This window comes from Nansenia antarctica (assembly GCF_963989245.1).
Source record: "Nansenia antarctica genome assembly, chromosome: 5".
Classification (NCBI taxonomy): domain Eukaryota; kingdom Metazoa; phylum Chordata; class Actinopteri; order Argentiniformes; family Microstomatidae; genus Nansenia; species Nansenia antarctica.
Window position 1 is genome coordinate 11,936,669 of NC_137690.1, and position 20,000 is coordinate 11,956,668.

A 20,000-nucleotide genomic window follows, 5' to 3' on the forward strand; every position below is an offset into this window, starting at 1 on the left:
CAGCTGTTATATGGTCTTTGAGAGGAAGGTCTGTCTCTACCATCATTGTTCTAGCCATGGATGGTGATGTCTTTTTCTCTCTCTCTCTCTCTCTCTCTCTCTCTCTCTCTCTCTCTCTCTCTCTCTCTCTCTCTCTCTCTCTCTCTCTCACACACACACACACACACACACACACACACACACACACACAGGCCAGGGCCCTTTCAGAGACCTGTCTCGGGTCATTTTGGGATAGTAAAAACACTCTATGAGATATGGCAAAGTAATTGGTCTACTAATTCAAAACACACCCATGTGCTTATGAATTACTGGCTCAAATGGTGCGAAAAATGGTCTATTTTCCCCTGTAATTCAAGCTCATTGACCTTGAATGGCAGCAATTTGTCGAGTGTCGAGTAGACACTAGAGACACTGTGAGAGACGGTTACATAAACCGATAGATGATCGACTCCCCCTCCCCCCCGCCACCATTTAAGTATCTCCACTTGTGTTGTCTCCTCCTCCTCCAGGTTTTCCGTGGAAATGTGGATAACAATGCTCCATCTGCCAACTCCTTCACCCCTCCCATTGAGGCACAATACGTGCGCATCTACCCCCAGGTCTGTAGGAGGCACTGTACTCTGCGCATGGAGCTGCTCGGGTGTGAGCTCACAGGTAGGTGACAGTTGGCTTTGGTTTATAGAGGTCATGTCCTTTAGGCACAGATCTGGGATCAGATCACCATGTAATTCTAACCTTAAAATGTTGTAGGGGTAAAGGTAAGGGGCATTTCTCTTTATATATGCGATATGACATCATCAGAGGAAATTGGATGATCTTAGAGATGTTTCAGATTCGCCCAAGCAAGATGTTCACATTCTAATTAACACTCACTAGCGATAATGTCACCGCACAATCACAGCAGTGAAATGTGATAGCCATGTGACAGTCTGCTAAGTGAATTGTCTGTTGGAAAGTCATACTGTGGAGTCTTCCTAATTATTCCTAATTATAATAATGATATAAAAACATGAGTTTTCTATGAAATATATGGTGTATTTGTCATTTGCAGTCATAAACAAGATGGAGGACTGTATGTAATGCTATGTTATTTATTCCTCCAGGTTGTTCTGAACCTATGGGGATGAAGTCAGGCCACGTCCAGGACTACCAGATCACAGCCTCTAGCCTCTTCAGAACACTCAACATGGACATGTTCACCTGGGAGCCTGGCAAGGCCCGGCTGGACAAACAGGGCAAGGTCAACGCCTGGACATCTGGACACAGTGACCAGTCCCAGTGGCTACAGGTAAGAGGCTGCAGATACTGCTTATCGTAAAGACCCATCTACATACATGAGATGTTTATTGTGCAAAGAATATTTTTCATAGCAATGTTTAAAACCAATACACACCCCCCACTCCGCTAGCATGCTAAACTTTTGTGACCCTGTTATCCTTGGCTGCAGCCTTGTCACACGAGAGCCTTTTGCCTATGGCTAGCTAATGGCTTAAATCGACTCCAGACTGAACCTCAGGCAAAGACACTTCTCTCTATGGGCATGTAGCCTATAATATGTCCAAGAACAACAACAACAACAACAACAACTCGACAGGTCCACTGTTTATTACAAGCAGAGTGAGAGAGTGACTTAACAAGGATAGAGGTAGGTTCCCGAGAAACAATTGGAAATCACTGTGACACAGTAACGTTTGGAGTGGATTCGTAACAAAGCCTGATGTGAAGGATGAATCAAAACAGACAGTATTTGCTGTTTAATGTGGCATGTAAATAATTGACACATGGCACTTGTTCAAGGGCAAGATACAGTATATCCTACTGTCTCCCAATAAGCTAACCTCAATCCAACGTTTTAAGTTATGATGTGTCGTTCGATGTAAAAGCTCTCAATTACAAACATTCCATGTGTTGTTTTTTGACTGCTCTCTGAAACAATGATTTGTTTCAGAGGGTAGAGTTCCACAACAGCGGCCGCTTGTCTGGTCATAATTAGATTGCCTGGAGCCTGGAGTCAGATATGTTTTTATCACAGAGAAAGCCGTTTAAGGGAGAAGCGATGAAGCGCCGGCTGTGCGGGCGGACAAGACAGGTACTTAGGTCGGCCACAGCCAAGCTCATGGAGCTCAGTAGAATTGATTGCTGTGGAAAGAGGAAAACTTGTGGTCTCCTATTACACGCTGTGGCTACGAGAGGAGGGAGATTCTGGCAGCAGTAAAATCAATGGCTTCAACAACATCTACATGATAATAATGACTCCATCTCGCCATGTTTACCAGATCTATTTCTCCAGTTACACTATTTCTATAGTTTTTACTAAACATTTTGTATTATCATTGTTATTATTATGACACTGGGAAAACAGTACAGAGGGGTAGTAGATGTCTCAGGAGGGACAGTTGAGGTGTAGCCTGAAGAGATGAGTCTTCAGTCTCCGGCGGAAGATGGGGGGAGTGATTCTGCAGTTTTGACAGCAGTGGGAAGCTCGTTCCACCAAGAGACGTGACCGGGCAGTGCAACTGCCGCCTCCGCGTAGTGGGGAGGAGCGGAGTGAACAGGTTGATGTTTGGGCGGTGACTAATCGAGAACCGCTTCCACTTGAGAACCAGTAACAGATTTTTCGATGCATCGGAATCGTATGCCTCCAAGGTTATCGATTCTCTTATCGATTCCGGCATGTTTTGAGCATGCACTGAAAGTTGTTAGAGCGTCTGAACATTTCAATCAAAAAATGACCGAGCAAGTCATTGCAAAATGTTATGGTTGTGGCTTGATTGGTACTCTAGAGAGTATTATTCAAATAATCAAATAATATCAATTGGCAGTCCTTATCAGTACGGATGTAATGTATTTTTGGCCACTGGTTGGTTTTGTGGCGCTGTTACTACTTTCAGTACTTCACCCAGGGGAGAGCTACAGGCTCATCTAAAGAGTAATCTCCAAGGAATCGAGTTTGACAATCTTCTTGCATTCAGCCCGTTTTTTCTTCAAACCCTTCACTGTACGATTAATTTACGTGTAACAAAACAGATAATAATCATGTTCATACATGGGATGAATTAACATTCTTTTGAATGAATTTAAAAGATGAAAATGGCAACGTTGTTCACGAGTATCTACTGTCAACATCACTAAAGTTAGCAACAGAAAGCTTGCTAACGTCAACGTTAATGTTAACACGATATCGTAAAATGTTTTTTTTACAGCGAAATGATGGTAATGTTATCGTTGATGTCCGCCATGTTTACAGTTAGTTTGTAAAGACGTTTAACTGACCGTTCATAAATTAACTGATTTCAGAGTGCTCTATGACATTGAAACCAGAGCAGATTTCGACAGTGTATTTACGAACGTATTTACGAATATGTGTTTATTATTAAGCTTTGTCTTTTGATGCGCTTACTGCTTGAACTGTTTATGCTTGTCAACTGATCAGCTAACTGCAATTGTTTCTACGAAGAAAACACTGATAGTTTTCAGCAGCAAGTGTAATGATAACAGGAATTAACAGGTAAATGTATACTATTTCACATTATTTGGGATATTTTGAACAGTTTAAAAAATCCCGATACGGCGTTGCTTGACAGCGGACTTTGAACTTTGAACTCGTTCCCATAGGGATAGTATTGTGGCCAGAATGTTTGACCACACTACCGTTACAGAGGGTAAATATCCTATGCTGCGCATGGCACAGGTAGGCTTAGCATTTTTTTTCTTTGACTAAGAAATCCTAAATGAAAACGAATGCTGTACAAATATAATATTCTCCCATTTCATGCATTTTAGATGATGACAGACAGACTGTTGCTACAGATAGCTCTGAAGCTACAGCCAGGAGGTTACAGTAGAGTTCTCAACTGTGATGGAGAAGTCTTGGAGAGGGCAGGCTTTCCCAGGGAGGAAGAGTAACTCAGTCTTGTTAAGGTTGAGCTTGAGTTGGTGGGCTGACATCCATGGAGAGTAGTCAGCCAGACATGCAGAGACACGTGCCGCATGTGAGTCAGACAGGAAGAGTTGAGTGCCGTAGAAGATTAAAGGCCCTAGGACAGAGCCCTGGGGGACCCCAGTGGTGAGGGCTCATGGAGAGGACAGCGATCCTCTCCAAGTCACCTAGTAGGATCAATCAGCCAGGTAGGAATCAAACCAGGAGAGTGCAGAGCCAAAGATGCCCAGTTCTGAGAGGGTGGAGAGAAGGATTGGGTGGTTTACTGTGTCGAGGGCAGCAGACAGGTCCAGGAGAGTGAGAACAGAGGAGAGGAAGGAAGCCTGAGCAGAGTGGAGAGCCTCCATGACAGCAAAGAGAGCAATCTCAGTAGAGTGCCCAGCCTTACAGCCGGATTGGTGGGGGTCAAGGAGGTTGTTCTGATAGTGAGACAGTTGGTTAGATACAGCACATTCCAGGGTTTTAGGTAGGAAGGAGAGAAGGGTTTGTGTGACATGGTCTGGTCATTTGGGCCGCAAGTCGGCAACCAATCAAAATGTTCAGACTTTTATTTTGAAACACAGAAATACATTTCAACGTTGTTGAACATCACAACACATCCTTGCTAGTCAAGCCAAAATACTGCAACGGAATGGATTCGGTGAGTAATCCACACGGCTACCTAGTTAACTATAACACTACTTTACATTGTTAGCAGGCTCACAAAACAAGCTGTGTTAGTTGACTAGCGAGTGTATCATTGATTTTCAACAACGCTGAAATGTATTTGAATTTTTCAAAAGAAAAGTCATAACATTAAACCGGCTGCTGACTTGCGGACCAATTGACCAAACCATGTCACATTTGTGTATGCATTGATGTGTACAGTATGTGTCTGAGAGGGTGTGCCGATATGCATACATGCATGTAAATGCCCCTATTCACAGTTCAATGTCTTCCTCGCACCAGTTGCCATGGTGAATAATTGATTCCCAGTGACATTACTGAATGACTTTAAACTTGATAGATTAATGGAATTAATCAGACTTAATGACAAATTAAGTATTCCAATTAATCAAGACAACTGCAGAGAATTGAAGCCGCAACAGCAGAAGCAGCGGAAAAAACCTTTACAGACTGCAGAAACATCAGGCTGAATTTGACCATACAAGACCCCGAACCAGCTCTCATCGGACTAACAAACCAGGTACTGTAAGATAGCAGAGATGTAGCGTAATTCTCTGAAAATAAGAGTTTCCCAAGTTGGCTCAATGAAGTCATAGCATTCATCAGTTATCAGAGAATTATGTGGGCTATACTGTAGTTTCAAGTGAAAACTAGCCTAGGTATATCTGGGTTATTTCTAAAAAAAAATAAGACAAACAAATGTAGACACATGGTATCTTTTTAGGTGTCTTTAATTATTTACTGACAGAATAGCAGTATCAGTCTGTGAGGTGAGGTGAGGTCTGGAGTGCTGTCAATGACTAATTCTCCAAGGTTTTTCTGCAACCCCTGTGTGCCTCAGGAACCATTGCAGCTGGTGGCAAGTATCTCTTAAGTATGCATACTTTCATATGGCTAGAAAGATCAAGATGTTGCCAATGAGCAATAACTATGACTGCCAAAACATGGAGACTCTCGGTTGGGCATGGATATGCTTCCATAAACCAATGCAGATGAGTTATAAAAAGCTCTTTGAGAAAATATTAGGGCTTCTCTGCCTTCCTCTTGGATATCCTCATTGACAGTTATGCTCAGATAAATTTTTTCCGTTCCCCTCCAACCACCACTACACTCAAACATGTTGAGTCAGCTAAAGTTTTGACAGGCAGGCCTCTGCAAAACCAGACCCGGAGAAACATGAGGCTTCTTGTACCTCTGTGTTTATATCGCATGTCTGACTTTATCTATTTGATACCCACTGCCCTAGTTGTTACTGCAATTAGGTTTTTAATTGCCTATCCATGTTTCCTCGCTCTGTGCTTTGTCTACCAAATCTGTTTCATGATGATGCCCCTCTGTGAGTGATCCATTAATAGTTCTCTGAGCCCCCTGTGATCCTAGCAGATTGTTGGATAAGAATCACTGCTGTACAACATTGGTTTGGAATAATATACAATATTAACTTTTAATTTCACAGTTAATTTGACTATTAATTGATTTGACTATTTGACGTTTAAGTGGTCCCCAAAAAAACAGAGAAAACTATAAGAACATAACAGCAGCAAGGCCAAAATATCTAACATTTAATGTTATAAAGATCTGTCTACAAGTATTAAACACATGCACTTTCATAGGACGAGTGTCAACAATGAATACAAAGCACACAACATTAGTCATAAAGATCTGATATCTGATGCGTCAACAGTTTGTTTTTTAACAAGCTTGACTGAGCCTGAGAATGAAAACATAAGAGAACAACTGCTGTACAGTATGGCACAATCAATCTGTTAAAAAATGCAAAACAAAATGCCATATTTTTCATTCTATGGTCATACTTACAGGTGGAAGGAAGAAAAGAACTCAACAGTTTTGGTCCTCAATCGAACCCCCTCAAAAGTATGTTGTCAAACAGACTGTATGTCTCTCAGACAAAGTGGACAGCTGTCAGCTCCATTTTCTTATCCTACTGAAACAAACAAAGACAGAGGATGCGTCACTCCTGAGTGATTTCCACATGTCTCCTGAGATAAATGTCTACCATACGCAGATGGCAGCAACAGAAGAGTGAACTAAGCAGCGCTTTCAGTTCAGAAACCTTGTTTCACTTTAAAAAAAAAAAAAATAGTTGACTGACATTAGAGTTTTTCATTCAAATGCCTTTTTGAGCATCATACCATTATTGCCTGTCCCCCTAGTGTCACTAGTGTGCATTGGCATTTAAACCCGGCCATCTTTTTCTGCATCGCTCCTGGTACCAACCTGCGATTCACACCTACTGTAACACATTGAACAACATTTCACCCCTGATCCTTCACCCTCTGATCCCCATCGCCACCTCCATAAATCAGCGTGGCTACAGCGTGGCTACTAAATCAACACCCTTGAGGTGGTGGGATGAGAGGGTGGGTTTTGATGCTCAGTGGAGAATGTGCCGTTTTTATGTGGTAAAACCGAATCAAATCATAACCAAAGGCATTAACTGAGATGATGCTTTTTCTCTATAGCTTACACCATATGTATGAAACTGAAGTTCACATGCCCACAGCAATAACAGTAACATTGTCAGCAAAACAGTTAAGTCATTTCTCATTATTTCACACAAAATGCTAATGTTAAGCACCATTTTGCAAAACAGTACACACAACTCTCTTCATAAGATGTATTACTTATTACTATTTAGTACTATTATTAGAGTATGTTTTGTTTTGTGTGTTCCCACAAAACAACACTCAGTTTGTGCGTTCACAAATATAGCTATTTCTCCCATTATAGTTAATCACTACTCCATACATGTAAACTCCCATCGCTCAACAGGTCAACTAGCTCTTCACAGTAATGTAACATGTGGCCTGACAGACTCCTTGATTTTGATTATTTAAGATAAATTATATTTATAGTAAGCAATCCTATTCTCTGTAACAGGTGCAGTATTACCATAAACAACAGTATATAGTACAACGTGTTTCTACTCCGTGAAATTCTTACTGTTTTTCACCTTTGTTTTCAAATGAAAGTTGTACAACATGAAATGTATATTGATGGTTATAGTTGCTATTCAGTGTGTCATTGCAAAATAAATGGTGGGTTGAACATTTCATTAGATGACAAAGGCTACTGTTTTAGAGCACTGATTTATTTTTGTGACATGTGTTCTAACACTATTTTCTATACTAAGCATTGAGAGTTACAATGCATTTTGCTAAAGAAATGTGGTGTTTTGGCAAACGTGTTAACTGTTTAGGGGAGTGTGTTAACTGTTTTGAAAAGCTAGATACTCTTAAAGAAATGTACTCAAGCAACCGAGAAAGACTTGACACACAAATGGTTTTGAAGAAGTGGAAAGAACAATTAGAACCAGGCACTAATATTCATAGGTGGTGAGTTTTTAGGGTGAAGGTTCCAGAACCATTGTGAAGAGAGATAAAAGGAATAGATGGAATGATAATCAATTTTCCACTCTCACTCAGCCCTTTTGCAGAACAAGTGAACCAAAGATGCATAGCCATATTAACTGCTGAGGAGAGACTGTTCTTTTCTGTCTATATTGTTTTAACTGGTTTCTTTTGTTTTTAGTCTGGCCTGCATTGTACGAGAACAGGCTTTCAATTGATTTACCTATGTCCTGTGACTGACCTGAGTGTGTGTGTGTGTGTGTGTGTGTGTGTGTGTGTGTGTGTGTGTGTGTGTGTGTGTGTGTGTGTGTGTGTGTGTGTGTGTGGGTGTGTATGTGTGAGAGTGTGTGTGTGTGTGTGTGTGTGTGTGTGTGTGTGCGACTTTTTATACCAATATAGATTAGTTATAAGTCACATTGTAATGAATGATACTTTATAATTAACTAAATTCAAATTTGTGTTAACACAACACACAGGCTAAGAAAAGTACTAGCACTTGGTGACTATCCAAGCCAAATCTTTTCATGTGCGGTGAAAGATAAGATTACACATGGGAAGCCTGAACCCGAATTTTTCAAGATGTTTTCAAGAGGGGAAACTGGAAGCCATCAGAGCAAGCTGCCAAATGTTGGCAGAAACAGCTGGCATAAACTGATTAGTTAATTATGCACATTAACATGTCCATATAGCGCATGGAAGTTTCACATTGTGCCTGTTTAAGCAAAGTAAGCGTGTGAAACTTGGCAAGTACAGTACATACTTTGTCTGGTTATGCCAAACAGTCTTCAGACTCACAAACAATAGGTGGAGCAGAATGCCTCAAGTGTGCTTTGCCTCTTATAACTTCCAATAAGTAAGTGGTTATTGTAAGTGTTATTAACTGGGCATTCTGAAGGTCCCACCACTCAATGATGAATACAGTATTTTGTCATTAACTCAGTTATTAGTTATAATTTTCAACACCTTTTAGAACATAATGAAATCGCAATGGGTCTTGATTTGAGTCACTCTTAGGAAATACTAAAAGGTTATTAATGCATCCTCATTTTGGAATTGATTGCATTGATTTTCTAAAAGAGACAGTCTCTAGCTTTCTATAAAGTCTACAGTCGCATCCCAGCAGGATGTTGGTACTCTGCCTAGGACACCCTTCTTCCACCCCGTCTCCCCCATCACTATGTTATTAACTGGTCGTACTGAGAAGCACAACTGTAAGAAAAGTGTTCATTGTGTAATCATTGTTACCGTATTATGAACTGAGTGAGCGAGAGTGCCTGAAGCTGAAGTCATTTGTGTCGAGAGCATTCCTCTCATCTCCGCGGAATGTTTAACTCAGCCGTTACTCAACGTCCACAAGACCTGGGAGATTGTGGTGTGGAAGCAGGAACAGAATAAACCATTAAAACACTATTTCATTGTCAAACCTGACCTATAAGCTATGAATGATGAGCTGCTGTTTTGTGTAGGCCGATATACGGAACAGAATTTGGATAATCACCCATCACATGGACAGGCCTTCACACTGTGATGTGATTTCATCGAACACAGATCATGCAGTGGTATCACCATGAAGATGTTTGTTTGGAAATCTAATGTCGTAGGTCCACGGCGGGGGGGTCTCTTGTGGCTTCGATGATGGAGAGTGTGTGTAATTCAGCACGAACATCTAGTTGAGTATTGCTGGCTCTCTCACAGTGAGATGTCTAGTGCAGAGGGACCCGGTATGCATCATCTCTCAAGGCTTTGTTTGCTGTGTATAGTTTTATGGAACCACACCCTTCACAATCTATGCTTGAATCAAATTTACCATCAATCAGATGTTCAGTCTGTCTGACCCTGGCCTGGTGGAGCTATGTGCTTGGCTATCTTTATGCTTTCATGTGCATTAGGGAGTATGTTGCTTCGTTTTTGTAAACAGGTCCAGTTCAGCACGTCATGGTACAGAGCCACTGTAAATGACTTAGCTGAGGAGTGTTAAACAAATTGTTCTCACCTCGGTAGACCACGTGCAAGCCCCTGTTCTGAGACTTGCGACCGTATTTGTCCCCGTGGTAAAGGACGACGGATGAAATGTGGTCTGTGATTGCTCTTCCGGTGCAGTGCCGTATGTTAACACTGTGAGAAAGATTAAATGTAATACAAGGCCCTTTTGTATATCTCAGAGAGCCCATGCTAGAGGACTCCTTGTTGTGAAGATATGTTATTAACTTCTCAGCCATACACTCTGTGCAGTACTGTAGCATCCCCACTGAACACCTGCTGCTTGAATGATAAGCATTGTAGAGAATGAAATAATTCTATTGTAAAGTATTCATTGTAAATAACTGAAGCATTGATAAATTGTGTTATGGTGAACTCAGGGAAGGATAACATGTTAAATGACAGCGGGGGTCCAGGCAAGCTTATCGGCTGTAAGGCGAGTCCGATTGATGCTAGGGCCCATTTTATGTCTTTCCTTTGAAGTCGACCAGATCTGTCGAGCTCTGTTTGCGCCGATAAAAATTGGCATGGAGACATGGAGACAATTGAACATTTGTGTTCACTTCTGAGCTCGAAGGTTTTGCTACAATACCTTACAAAGTACATAGTACGAAACGATTGCGCAGACAGTTGCTCTTGTGCTCCAAGTTCTTTCCCGAGAAGAGCACATGAACTGACATAACAAACATCCATTTCGGACACAACTGAGCTAGTCATCGCCCAAAACCACCTGCACAATGTTCAGGTCATCATGCCCCTTCAGATGTATCAATGTATTTCTGGTCTCAACAACCTACTGCAGAGGTTATAAACAAGCTATAAAATAAATCCCATTCTGGCGGCTCGTTTGTTATGCCCCTGCCCCCTTTTCACAGCCAATTATCTCCTGTACAGTGATAAATATGTGTGGTGAGTGTCTGTGGCAACCTGATAATTACTCCCTGCTCTGATGATGTTCGGCGGAAAAAATAACTTTGTTGTGGAAAACTTTGAAATAACCAGTCAGGACCAGTAATTGCCCTGTGTGCTCATGTTAAATGCAGCATGCTGCCTTAGTCACTGATCAGTGAGTCGCTAGCCTGACACAGTAAAGTCCAAGCCTCTGTTGGCTATTTGTTAATCTGGCGGGGTTTTACATTCATGTGCCTGACAGAGTAATGTGAGTCATGGACTGGGGGGGACAAGAGTGCCCTTGTGTCGTGCAGACACATGTTTTAACGGCAGGGAATCAAAGCTGAAACAAAGATTTTAAAAAGCTTTAAAATAGACCAATTATTGTATTACAGCCATTATAATGATTTCAAGTATTTGAGCAAATAATGCTTTTGCTAGTATATATATGATTGCTGCTTCAGACCTCACTGTGGTATATAACATCTACTATGCTCAACACCGCCTATCATTGTGTTAGGAACTGTACATATCTCCACTCAACTGATTCTCAACTCAACAGATGTTTTGTGTGTGTGGGAGGGCATAACAGGTAAGGGCTCACAGAAAACAATGAAGATTGCTATAATTCTCTCTAATGGTCATAGGATTGAAGGCAGGGGAGTTTGAAAGCTGCAGGCTATTTACAATATGTATGTCTGAGTTTGGCAGAAAGTATGCACATGATATGGAGAAAAAAAACACACTGTAATCCTAGCACAACCCTGAAGCCCTTTTAAGGGCACAGGCGTATATGGATCTTAAGTAAACAGAACATGCATTCATTTAGCATTTGTTCATGTAGGTATCTGCCTCGTTTACTGCTGTTTTTCCTCTAGATTCAATATTGACCCTAAGTCAGTTGCTCTGCTGCTATTGTGATGTGTGATATAACCTCTTCAACATTATGATACGCTGTATAGCATAGACAATGTTCAGATAGTTCTCTTGTAATTATCGATAATGGAAGTTAGTATACCATCTGAGTATACAGCACATGTATTAGCAAAGCAAGTTAGCAACGGTTCCTAATTCCTAAACTCAGTGTGTTTGCCCATGTGCAGAAGAGAAGAACAAGGGCATTCATTAGAATGAATGGTAGATTGATTCTTACTCCGCTCCTGTGTACTTGTATGATAATCAAACACGGTATTATGTTGACTCGTTTTTGTTTTAGCAAGACACACCGCTTCCAATGATGAAATCGGTGGAACACAGCTCTCTGACAACAAACTCAATTTCTTTAATCAATAGAATGAGCTAGATGTTTGTTTCAGACACACCGGAGAATGAAGGGCTTTAATTCCTTCCCCATTGAAACTCACATCTCGTCTGTAGTGTTTATGCAGTACACAACTCAACGATGGAGCTTGTCTCCTTTTGAACAGGAGAAAAGCTCTCTGAGAGGAAAAAAAGTGGCATACAAGTGATTTAAGAGATATTTGTTGATTGTCTGGGAGAGCTACGATCATGACAATATTCTATATGTTCTTCAAGGCTAAGCCCGCGGCGGGATTACTCAGTCTGGGCATTTGGCGACTGCAGAATATTCAAGGTCCACCATAGCCTGACATTGCTAGGGTGCTAGCCTGGCGCTATTGATCTTGTCAAAACTATTCATCATGGCAGTTCGTCCCTGTAGACATGGAAACCATGAGCGTTCCAAAAAACTCATCAGTTCAAATGCATTGTTTATTCTTTGCGCTGCTCTGCATTTTATCATTATTTGCCTTATTACTCCACACGTGTAAGGGGAATCAATAGGAACAGCACCTGCGGCCAAGTTCCCTTGCTGAACTAATTGAAGAAACAGACTGTTACAGAGACAAAGTCTCCAGGTGGTTTCCAATGCAATCAGAGAGAAGCACACAGCCATTTAGCCACAGCTGTGATATCCAATGAAGGTGACAAATAAGAGTGTGTGTGTGTGTGTGTGTGTGTGTGTGTGTGTGTGTGTGTGTGTGTGTGTGCGTGTGTGTGTGTGCGTGTGTGTGTGTGTGTGTGTGTGTGTGTGTGTGTGTGTGTGTGTGTGTGTGTGTGTGTGCGTGCGTGTGTGTATTCGTTCGTGCATGCGTTCATGCATACATGCATGTGTCTGTGCATGTGTGTGTTCTTTCTCATACAGTATTCTTATCATTGTGACATAAATTAGGTTATCTCCAGGGTGAATGTATTTAATAGAGACAAACATGTTCATGAGTGGCTGCTCTGAAACCTTTGTTTTTAGCAAAACATCATTCTCCTTTATAGTCATGGGAACATCAGCTGTGAATCAGGAGGCGAGGCCAGGAATAACCTTAGAAGTATTTTAAGCTAATTTGAACAACACGCCTGATGTAAATGTCATTAAAATATTATTGGTGTAGTCTCATTTGAATCCAGTCCAATATAGCCCTTACTTTTCTCTATGTTATTCAATTCCCCTGCAGCTAGAGCACTAATTCAATTAGCCTCCAAATGAAGTTACCGTGGGGACGCTACATCCATTTGCCTGACTGATTCAATTGGGTGCTTTTTAGTGTCTTCATCCCATCACATCTTAAAAATGCAAGATCTCCTCTTTGAACCTGGCTAATGTTACACCTCTCCTTTCATTATCTCGCCAGCAATCTAATCTTCTAGCAGGCTCCCCCACCTCCTCTCTCTCTCTCTCTCTCTCTCTCTCTCTCTCTCTCTCTCTCTCTCTCTCTCTCTCAGATACATTCAGGTCGCATGTATCTGCTTTATCTTGAAATGATTGATTCATGAGTTTCCTGCAGAGCGGCTTTAATCTGGGGATCTACTGCAATGTAGGGATTGAAGGCGCCTCGACTCAAATCAGCCCATCTGAGATTGTCTCCTGTGTGTTCTGCATGTGTATCTCGCTGTTTCAACATACAGTACAGTATACTGTATAAGACATTCCTCCCAAATGTAATATCAAGCTATTCCGTGTTCACCTAAGTACATTTATATCAGAGGTCCTTGTTATACAGTATGTATGCAAGAACTAAAGGTTACAAATTTAACCCAGGTTCGCTGAAGGAGATGAGGGAGACCCCTCACTATGGGACAGGCATTCTTGTGTACCTTTCGCCGGAGACCCCTATTCAATCACGCGGGTACAGACACTTTCAGGTGATAGCCCCACCAATAAAGGGATGCCGCAAGCACGCCATTTCATCCAGCAAACCACTTCTGGACCTACCACTATTCTCCCAACAACTGATTGCACCACCCACATGAAGGCAGGGGCTGGGCCCCCAAGCTGCAGTTTCTAGCCCTGTGACACTGTGTGGTGGACCCAGGGGGAGACTGAACATGCTGATGTGACAGTTACTCAGTCAAAACCATCCAAGTGCAAGCAGTAGCACACACAGGGGCCCTAGAAGTTTCAAAAATAACCTGAGGAATTATAGTCGAGCTAGCAGCAGTTCAACAATTCCAAAGAATTGCAAAAACACAATCTAGCTACAAACCTTCTTGTGTCAGCTTGCTAGCTCAGAGAGTTAACCGGTGCTCACAAGGTGAAAACTGTCGAACTTACCACATTCTTTGAATATCAAGCTGAGCAGCAGGATTCTAGTTTAGACACTCTAAAAGGGTGCAAGTGTCACCAGCCTTTACCAGGCTTGATTGAATAGGGATCTTCAGAATAAGGTACACAAGAGTGTGCGTCCGATAGTGATGTGTCGAACCGAGTCGACTGAAAGGCTGCACATTGTCAGTAACAAACTGTATGTGATGATACTGTTGTGTATTAATTACCACACTTGTCATCAACTTTCTATAATTACCAGTGAATCAGCATTTATATCAGCACATTTAATGAAGCCTTATGTAAGTGGTTAAATATGTATTGAGCCTGTTATTACATACACCTGTCTCAGCAGAAAACATTTCAAAGTCCACTGAAATGTTCCATGTAGCATGAAATCAAGATTGTATCAATAAATGATAACAGGTGTGGTGCTCTCATGGAAAGTTACTGTGAATCATTCAACATAAAACTTGTGCTCTCAATATAATCTTCGGCCCTGTGACAAATACATATAAAATACTAGGAGGTTCAGGAAACCAAGCCTTCTATTGAACTGTATTTAAATTCTATGAAATGAGTTGCTATCGGCCCTAGCAGCCCGTACTGATCTGACAACTCTGCTCACTCTGTGAGATTCCTAATTCCACCACAATACTATGATTCAATTGGAGCAGCCTGGAGAAAAGTGAGTATTGATTAATATAATGTGAGGTCTTGCTGCGTTTTGTGCTCTCCGCCTACATATATGGTACACCATGGTTTTGTGTGTGTGTGTGTGTGTGTGTGTGTGTGTGTGTGTGTGTGTGTGTGTGTGTGTGTGTGTGTGCATGTGCGTGCGTGCGTGCATGTGTGTGCAGCATGGCTGAGTTTCTAGCTACTGAAAGCTAACTCAATGAATGCTTTGATAAACATGAGAGGAGAGAAAGAAAGTAAGAGAGAGCTATGAATAATGTGCTCCAGAATAAAAAAGGGAGTGTTTATTTATATATTTATACCTTACGTAATGCTTCTTAATTCTTTTTTTTATGAATTTGTTTCTTTGATTGAAGGCACTTACATGCCCATACTAATGCTAGATGAAGAGAGGCTACAGACATATTACTTGGTTACATCAGAGTCTGCTAACCCAATCACCAGCTAAATCCACTTTACAGTTACACTGTGTGACATTCCCCAGACTCCACTGCTGCGGCTAGGCCACATGGTCACGGATGGATCAGAGTCCCTCACTCCACTCAGGCAAATATGGTACAGGCGATGGATACCCTCTGTGGTGTAATACTTCTAAACAATCTTTATCGCCCTGGTTGATTCCCCTCCAGCTTCCCACTCCTCTCCCCATTAGTTAACTAGACAAGCAGGGCTTATTCTGTTACCATAGGCCCTAAGAGAACATGTAGAATTTGTATTCCAGAAAGATGTTTGAATTTTGCCATTTTTATTAAGTGGATTTGATGGAAGCTTTGATTTGAAAATGGATCCCCGTCCCTGCTTAATTTAGTTTTTAGAATCTAATTTCTCTCCAATCTCTTTTCTTCTCTCACCACATCTATGCTTACCTTATGCCTAAAGAACTTAGCTTGGGTTCATTGGTTTAAATTATGTATACAGAAGATGTCTCCCACAAAATGCAAAGCTGTGGAGTTCATTCAGCTGTCTTAATTGCATTAAATTCCACTCTGTTTACGCTCTCTCTTCACACAGGCACATAACTGTCTCATACTTCCTACATGTTGTAGAATTGTATTTAGCCTTTATTTATCAAGGTTAAATCTTTTTTTCAAGAGAGACCTGGTCAATAATACATTACGGTACATGATAATAATAATAATAATAATAATAATAATAATAATAATAATAATAATAATAAATACATAAGCAGAATACATGTTTCACATGTTCCAGTTAGCAGTGGAAATACTGTACTGTAGTTATTCTGGAATAGAAAAGTGTTGGTCTAATTTTACCCATGTGAAGAAAGGAGAAAGTGGTCGGAGAGGAGAGGAGAGGAGAGGAGAGGAGAGGAGAGGAGGTGTGATGCATACTAATACCAAGGCCATGTGAAACTAATTGCTCCCTGTTCAGTTTGTTAAATAGTATACTTGGATTTGTTGTGTGTTAAGGCTTTCCTTTAGAATACACCCTTGAACTATAAAGTCACCGTCTGTCATTTCCCCAACAAGAGGAGATGACATGAGTCTCACCTTTACATACCTACAATAAACAAGGACGTATTACTATACTGATTATGTTTTTGATGTCAAATGAGACTATGTCAACACATAGCTTTAAATGATTTTGAAAAAAAAGTAATGCAGCTCTATTGTAATTCATTCCTTAGAGTAGAGTAGGTCAAGAAACCAGATGCTATTTGCTTAATATAATCCAATATATGCTTTTGTTGTTGGTGGCCTAGTATTTGATTTTAGTGTGGCTTGATGCCAATAGATCTAACAGTAAGCCTAGTCTGTCACCAATCTGCGTTGGTCATATTATCTTTCTTCATACGCTTCATGTTTCAAAACAACACAACATCAAACAATATACAGTATGTAATTGATTTCCTGAAGTGGTTTTGGCATGGCCACAACTACACAACCTTTGGACGTCTGTACCCCACCAAGGGAAGGAGGCCCCATTTGGCACTTTTAAAAGCACAGCACACACTGGTCGATAATAGAGGGAAGAAGGGCGTTTTGTGTTTGCGTGTCTGGCACTTAGCACATCCTGGCCTCAGCCGGTCTCACGCTGATTCTGGGAGCACACAGCCCATACTTCGTGGTGGTACGTCTGCTGTGAGTTAGGCCCCAGGGCAAAGGAGTTGTCGACAGTTCTTACTTAACAGAACACACACCCCCCATGTCAGTGCTCAGCAGTCTTCTTATATTATGTGACATCTTGCTACCTCATGTGGAAATACTGGACATGAAAGGTGTGAGAGTGGTGTGTGTGTGTGTGTGTGTGTGTGTGTGTACCATGTGGTAGATCCCAGTAGGGCTGACCTGAGTGCAGCCGGGAGTTAGAGTCAAGACTATGATTATCCAATCAACTGGCTTAAGGCTCAACATGACCACCTCTTCAAAAGGCTCTTCTACCATATCCTGTGGTTTCACCTGTTTAGTCCATTGAGACACTTTCTAGACCATGCTTGGAGCCTGTTTTGTGTCCAGTAGGTCTGGATCTGTATTGACAGAAACAGTTGATTTAATGGGGTGCACAAGTCCGTTTTCTTCCAGTATTACTCGAGGCGAAGTACAAACGTCTGCATGCTGCAATATCCAGCTATTTTATTGAAATACGGCACTTCCTGCTAAACTACTTTCTTTCATTTTTTCTAAGCATGGATGCTTTTGCAGGGTCTACTCTTGTTGCTCATACCTCTGGTTTAAAATTATATTTACTCCATTGTGGGGTTGATGAGCCGTGATGCAATCCTGTCGAGTCCACATGCCTGTGTGAGCTGTATTCACAGTTCCTCTGGCTCCTGCTGTTTGCTCTGTACACATACCCACATGCACGCACGTGCATGCACGCGTACACACACACACACACACACACACACACACACACACACACACACACACACTTCCCGCAAGCTGTAAACTGGGTCAGGGTATATGAGCAGTTTAGATTAAATGAGTCTTCAACACACACACAATTACATTTGCTTAGCTGGGGGAGCCTGTTAGTGTACTGCTGTGGATGTAGCCTATACAGTATGGAGTTGGGGCCTCATTTGATTCCTTTTTAAGCAGCATTGCTCTCTTTTCATCCTCCAAATACACCACCACTTCAAATAAGGACATGAGGGTTACATGCCTACTCTCATCTCAATGAACAGACAATGGGTTTTTCTCTTTCCTCCTCTTTGTATCTCTGCCTCTCCCACCCATGCATGTGTCGCCTCTCGGCGTCTCGCTATGAGCTCCTCCAGCACCCTAAAGGGGTGGTACAGGCCATGGTAATTAATTATCCAGAATTCATTTGATTGTGAATACGTACATTTATTTTGCACTGGTGTTGGGAAGTGTTTCTCGCTTGTGTCGTCTTCTATCCGCCTGAGGAGGGTAGAGTGAAATAAAACCAAAATAATGCTGCGATTGATTTGTGGCATTTCTCTCTCTCTGCCAAGAGCTTCCAGAGGTTGCCGCAAAGACTTCAAAAGCCCCTTGTGTGCCTTAGATAAGTGTTTTCTGACGGGGCTCATTGGGGAGAGGGGAAGGAGTGAGGGAGCCTGGCTCTAACAAGCTTATCTTGCCCCCTAATTTAGTTTGGGCTATCGAAGTGTTGGGGGTGGGGAGAGAGGAGAGAGGAGGAGCGATGGCTTCATTGGCGGTGGTCGTTGATTGATTGATTGATTGAAAACTTTATTAGAAGATTTGCAGAAGTAGGTACATGAAAGTACATATTACATACAATGTCAACTAACAGGATAAAAACCCAAGAAAGCCACTGGCTTATTTCAATTGGGGTCCTTGATTCTCAATTCATCGTTACATGTAAGACAGACAAAAAAAACTAGTACTATCTACAAGATAATACAGACAAATAACTAGTACTATCTACAAGATAAACATCCATCCATCATGGGAAGAACAATACAACAAAGCATAAGGTATGTACAGCGGGTAGGACAGGTGGGGACATTCACCACAGGTGGGGGCGGGGGACAAAACACAAAGTATGTACAGTGGGTAGTTCGGGTCTTTTAATCAGATTTTTGATTTAGAGGGTCCAGTTACGGATTGCAGCCTCCTGTAAATGTTTTTTGAGAGTGGTTTTGAAGGTGGGCAGTGTTTTGCACTCCTTTAAGATTATAGGAAGGGCGTTCCACATTTTTACTGCATAGTTTGCAAACGAGTTTAACCCCTTGTTTGTGGTGCAACGCGGTTGAACGTGGTTCGTTGAGCTTCCTCTGGTATTGTATGTGTGGACGTTGTTCACTTTTTGGAAGTATGTTGACAGGTACTTGGGTGTCTTTGTGACTTCGTCACTTCGTTCGTCTTATTTGACCGCTAAACCATACCTGTGATAGCAATTACAGGGTCTCCCGCTTGAAGCGTTCTCGCCTTTACTTTTGGTTCGCGGACACAATCACTGATGGTCCGAATGAGATTACTGCACCTCTGCTACTACTTCTTCTGCTCTGTGTTTGGAGAGGTAATCAAAGCTTCACGAGGCCAGGTGTTGCTTCACTCTCAGTGAATGCCAGCTCCACCACCTCCAAAGCATGGCACACACCTCCATTTCTTTGGGGTCCCGTTATGCAAAACAGGCTGTCGTCGCTGTTGTAATTATAAAAGAGAGGTTATTTATTTCAACCCATTTATATGCACCGGAGGAAATATACATCGTCGTGCCCCGCTCAGAAACAGAAGCAGTCACTTCATTACACAAACAGGCGAGGACCTGCACAGTCCTTGCCTTTAAAGGAGGAAGCTCATGACTTGTGTATTCCTAGCGAATGATGAACATAGCAATTCCTAGCAATGTCCCACTCATCACCATGAATTAGGGCCATAACTGAGCAACAGCACCCAATACAGTACAGTGCGGCCTCAGTTTCTCTCTACCTGTATTGACTTGCAAGCTC

The 20,000-nt window shown here is 41.8% G+C and overlaps 1 protein-coding gene across 1 annotated transcript in view; it reads left to right on the top strand.

Annotated features, from left to right (window-relative positions):
- Nucleotides 1-20,000, top strand: part of edil3a (EGF-like repeats and discoidin I-like domains 3a) — a gene marked incomplete at its 5' end in the record, with an annotated part of 111,471 nt that overhangs the window by 82,528 nt on the left and 8,943 nt on the right. Inside the window, 2 exons of the mRNA XM_080532563.1 lie at nt 510-654; nt 1,104-1,288. Of these exons, the coding sequence (XP_080388689.1) occupies nt 510-654; nt 1,104-1,288 (330 nt within the window). The remainder of the gene's footprint in view (nt 1-509; nt 655-1,103; nt 1,289-20,000) is intronic.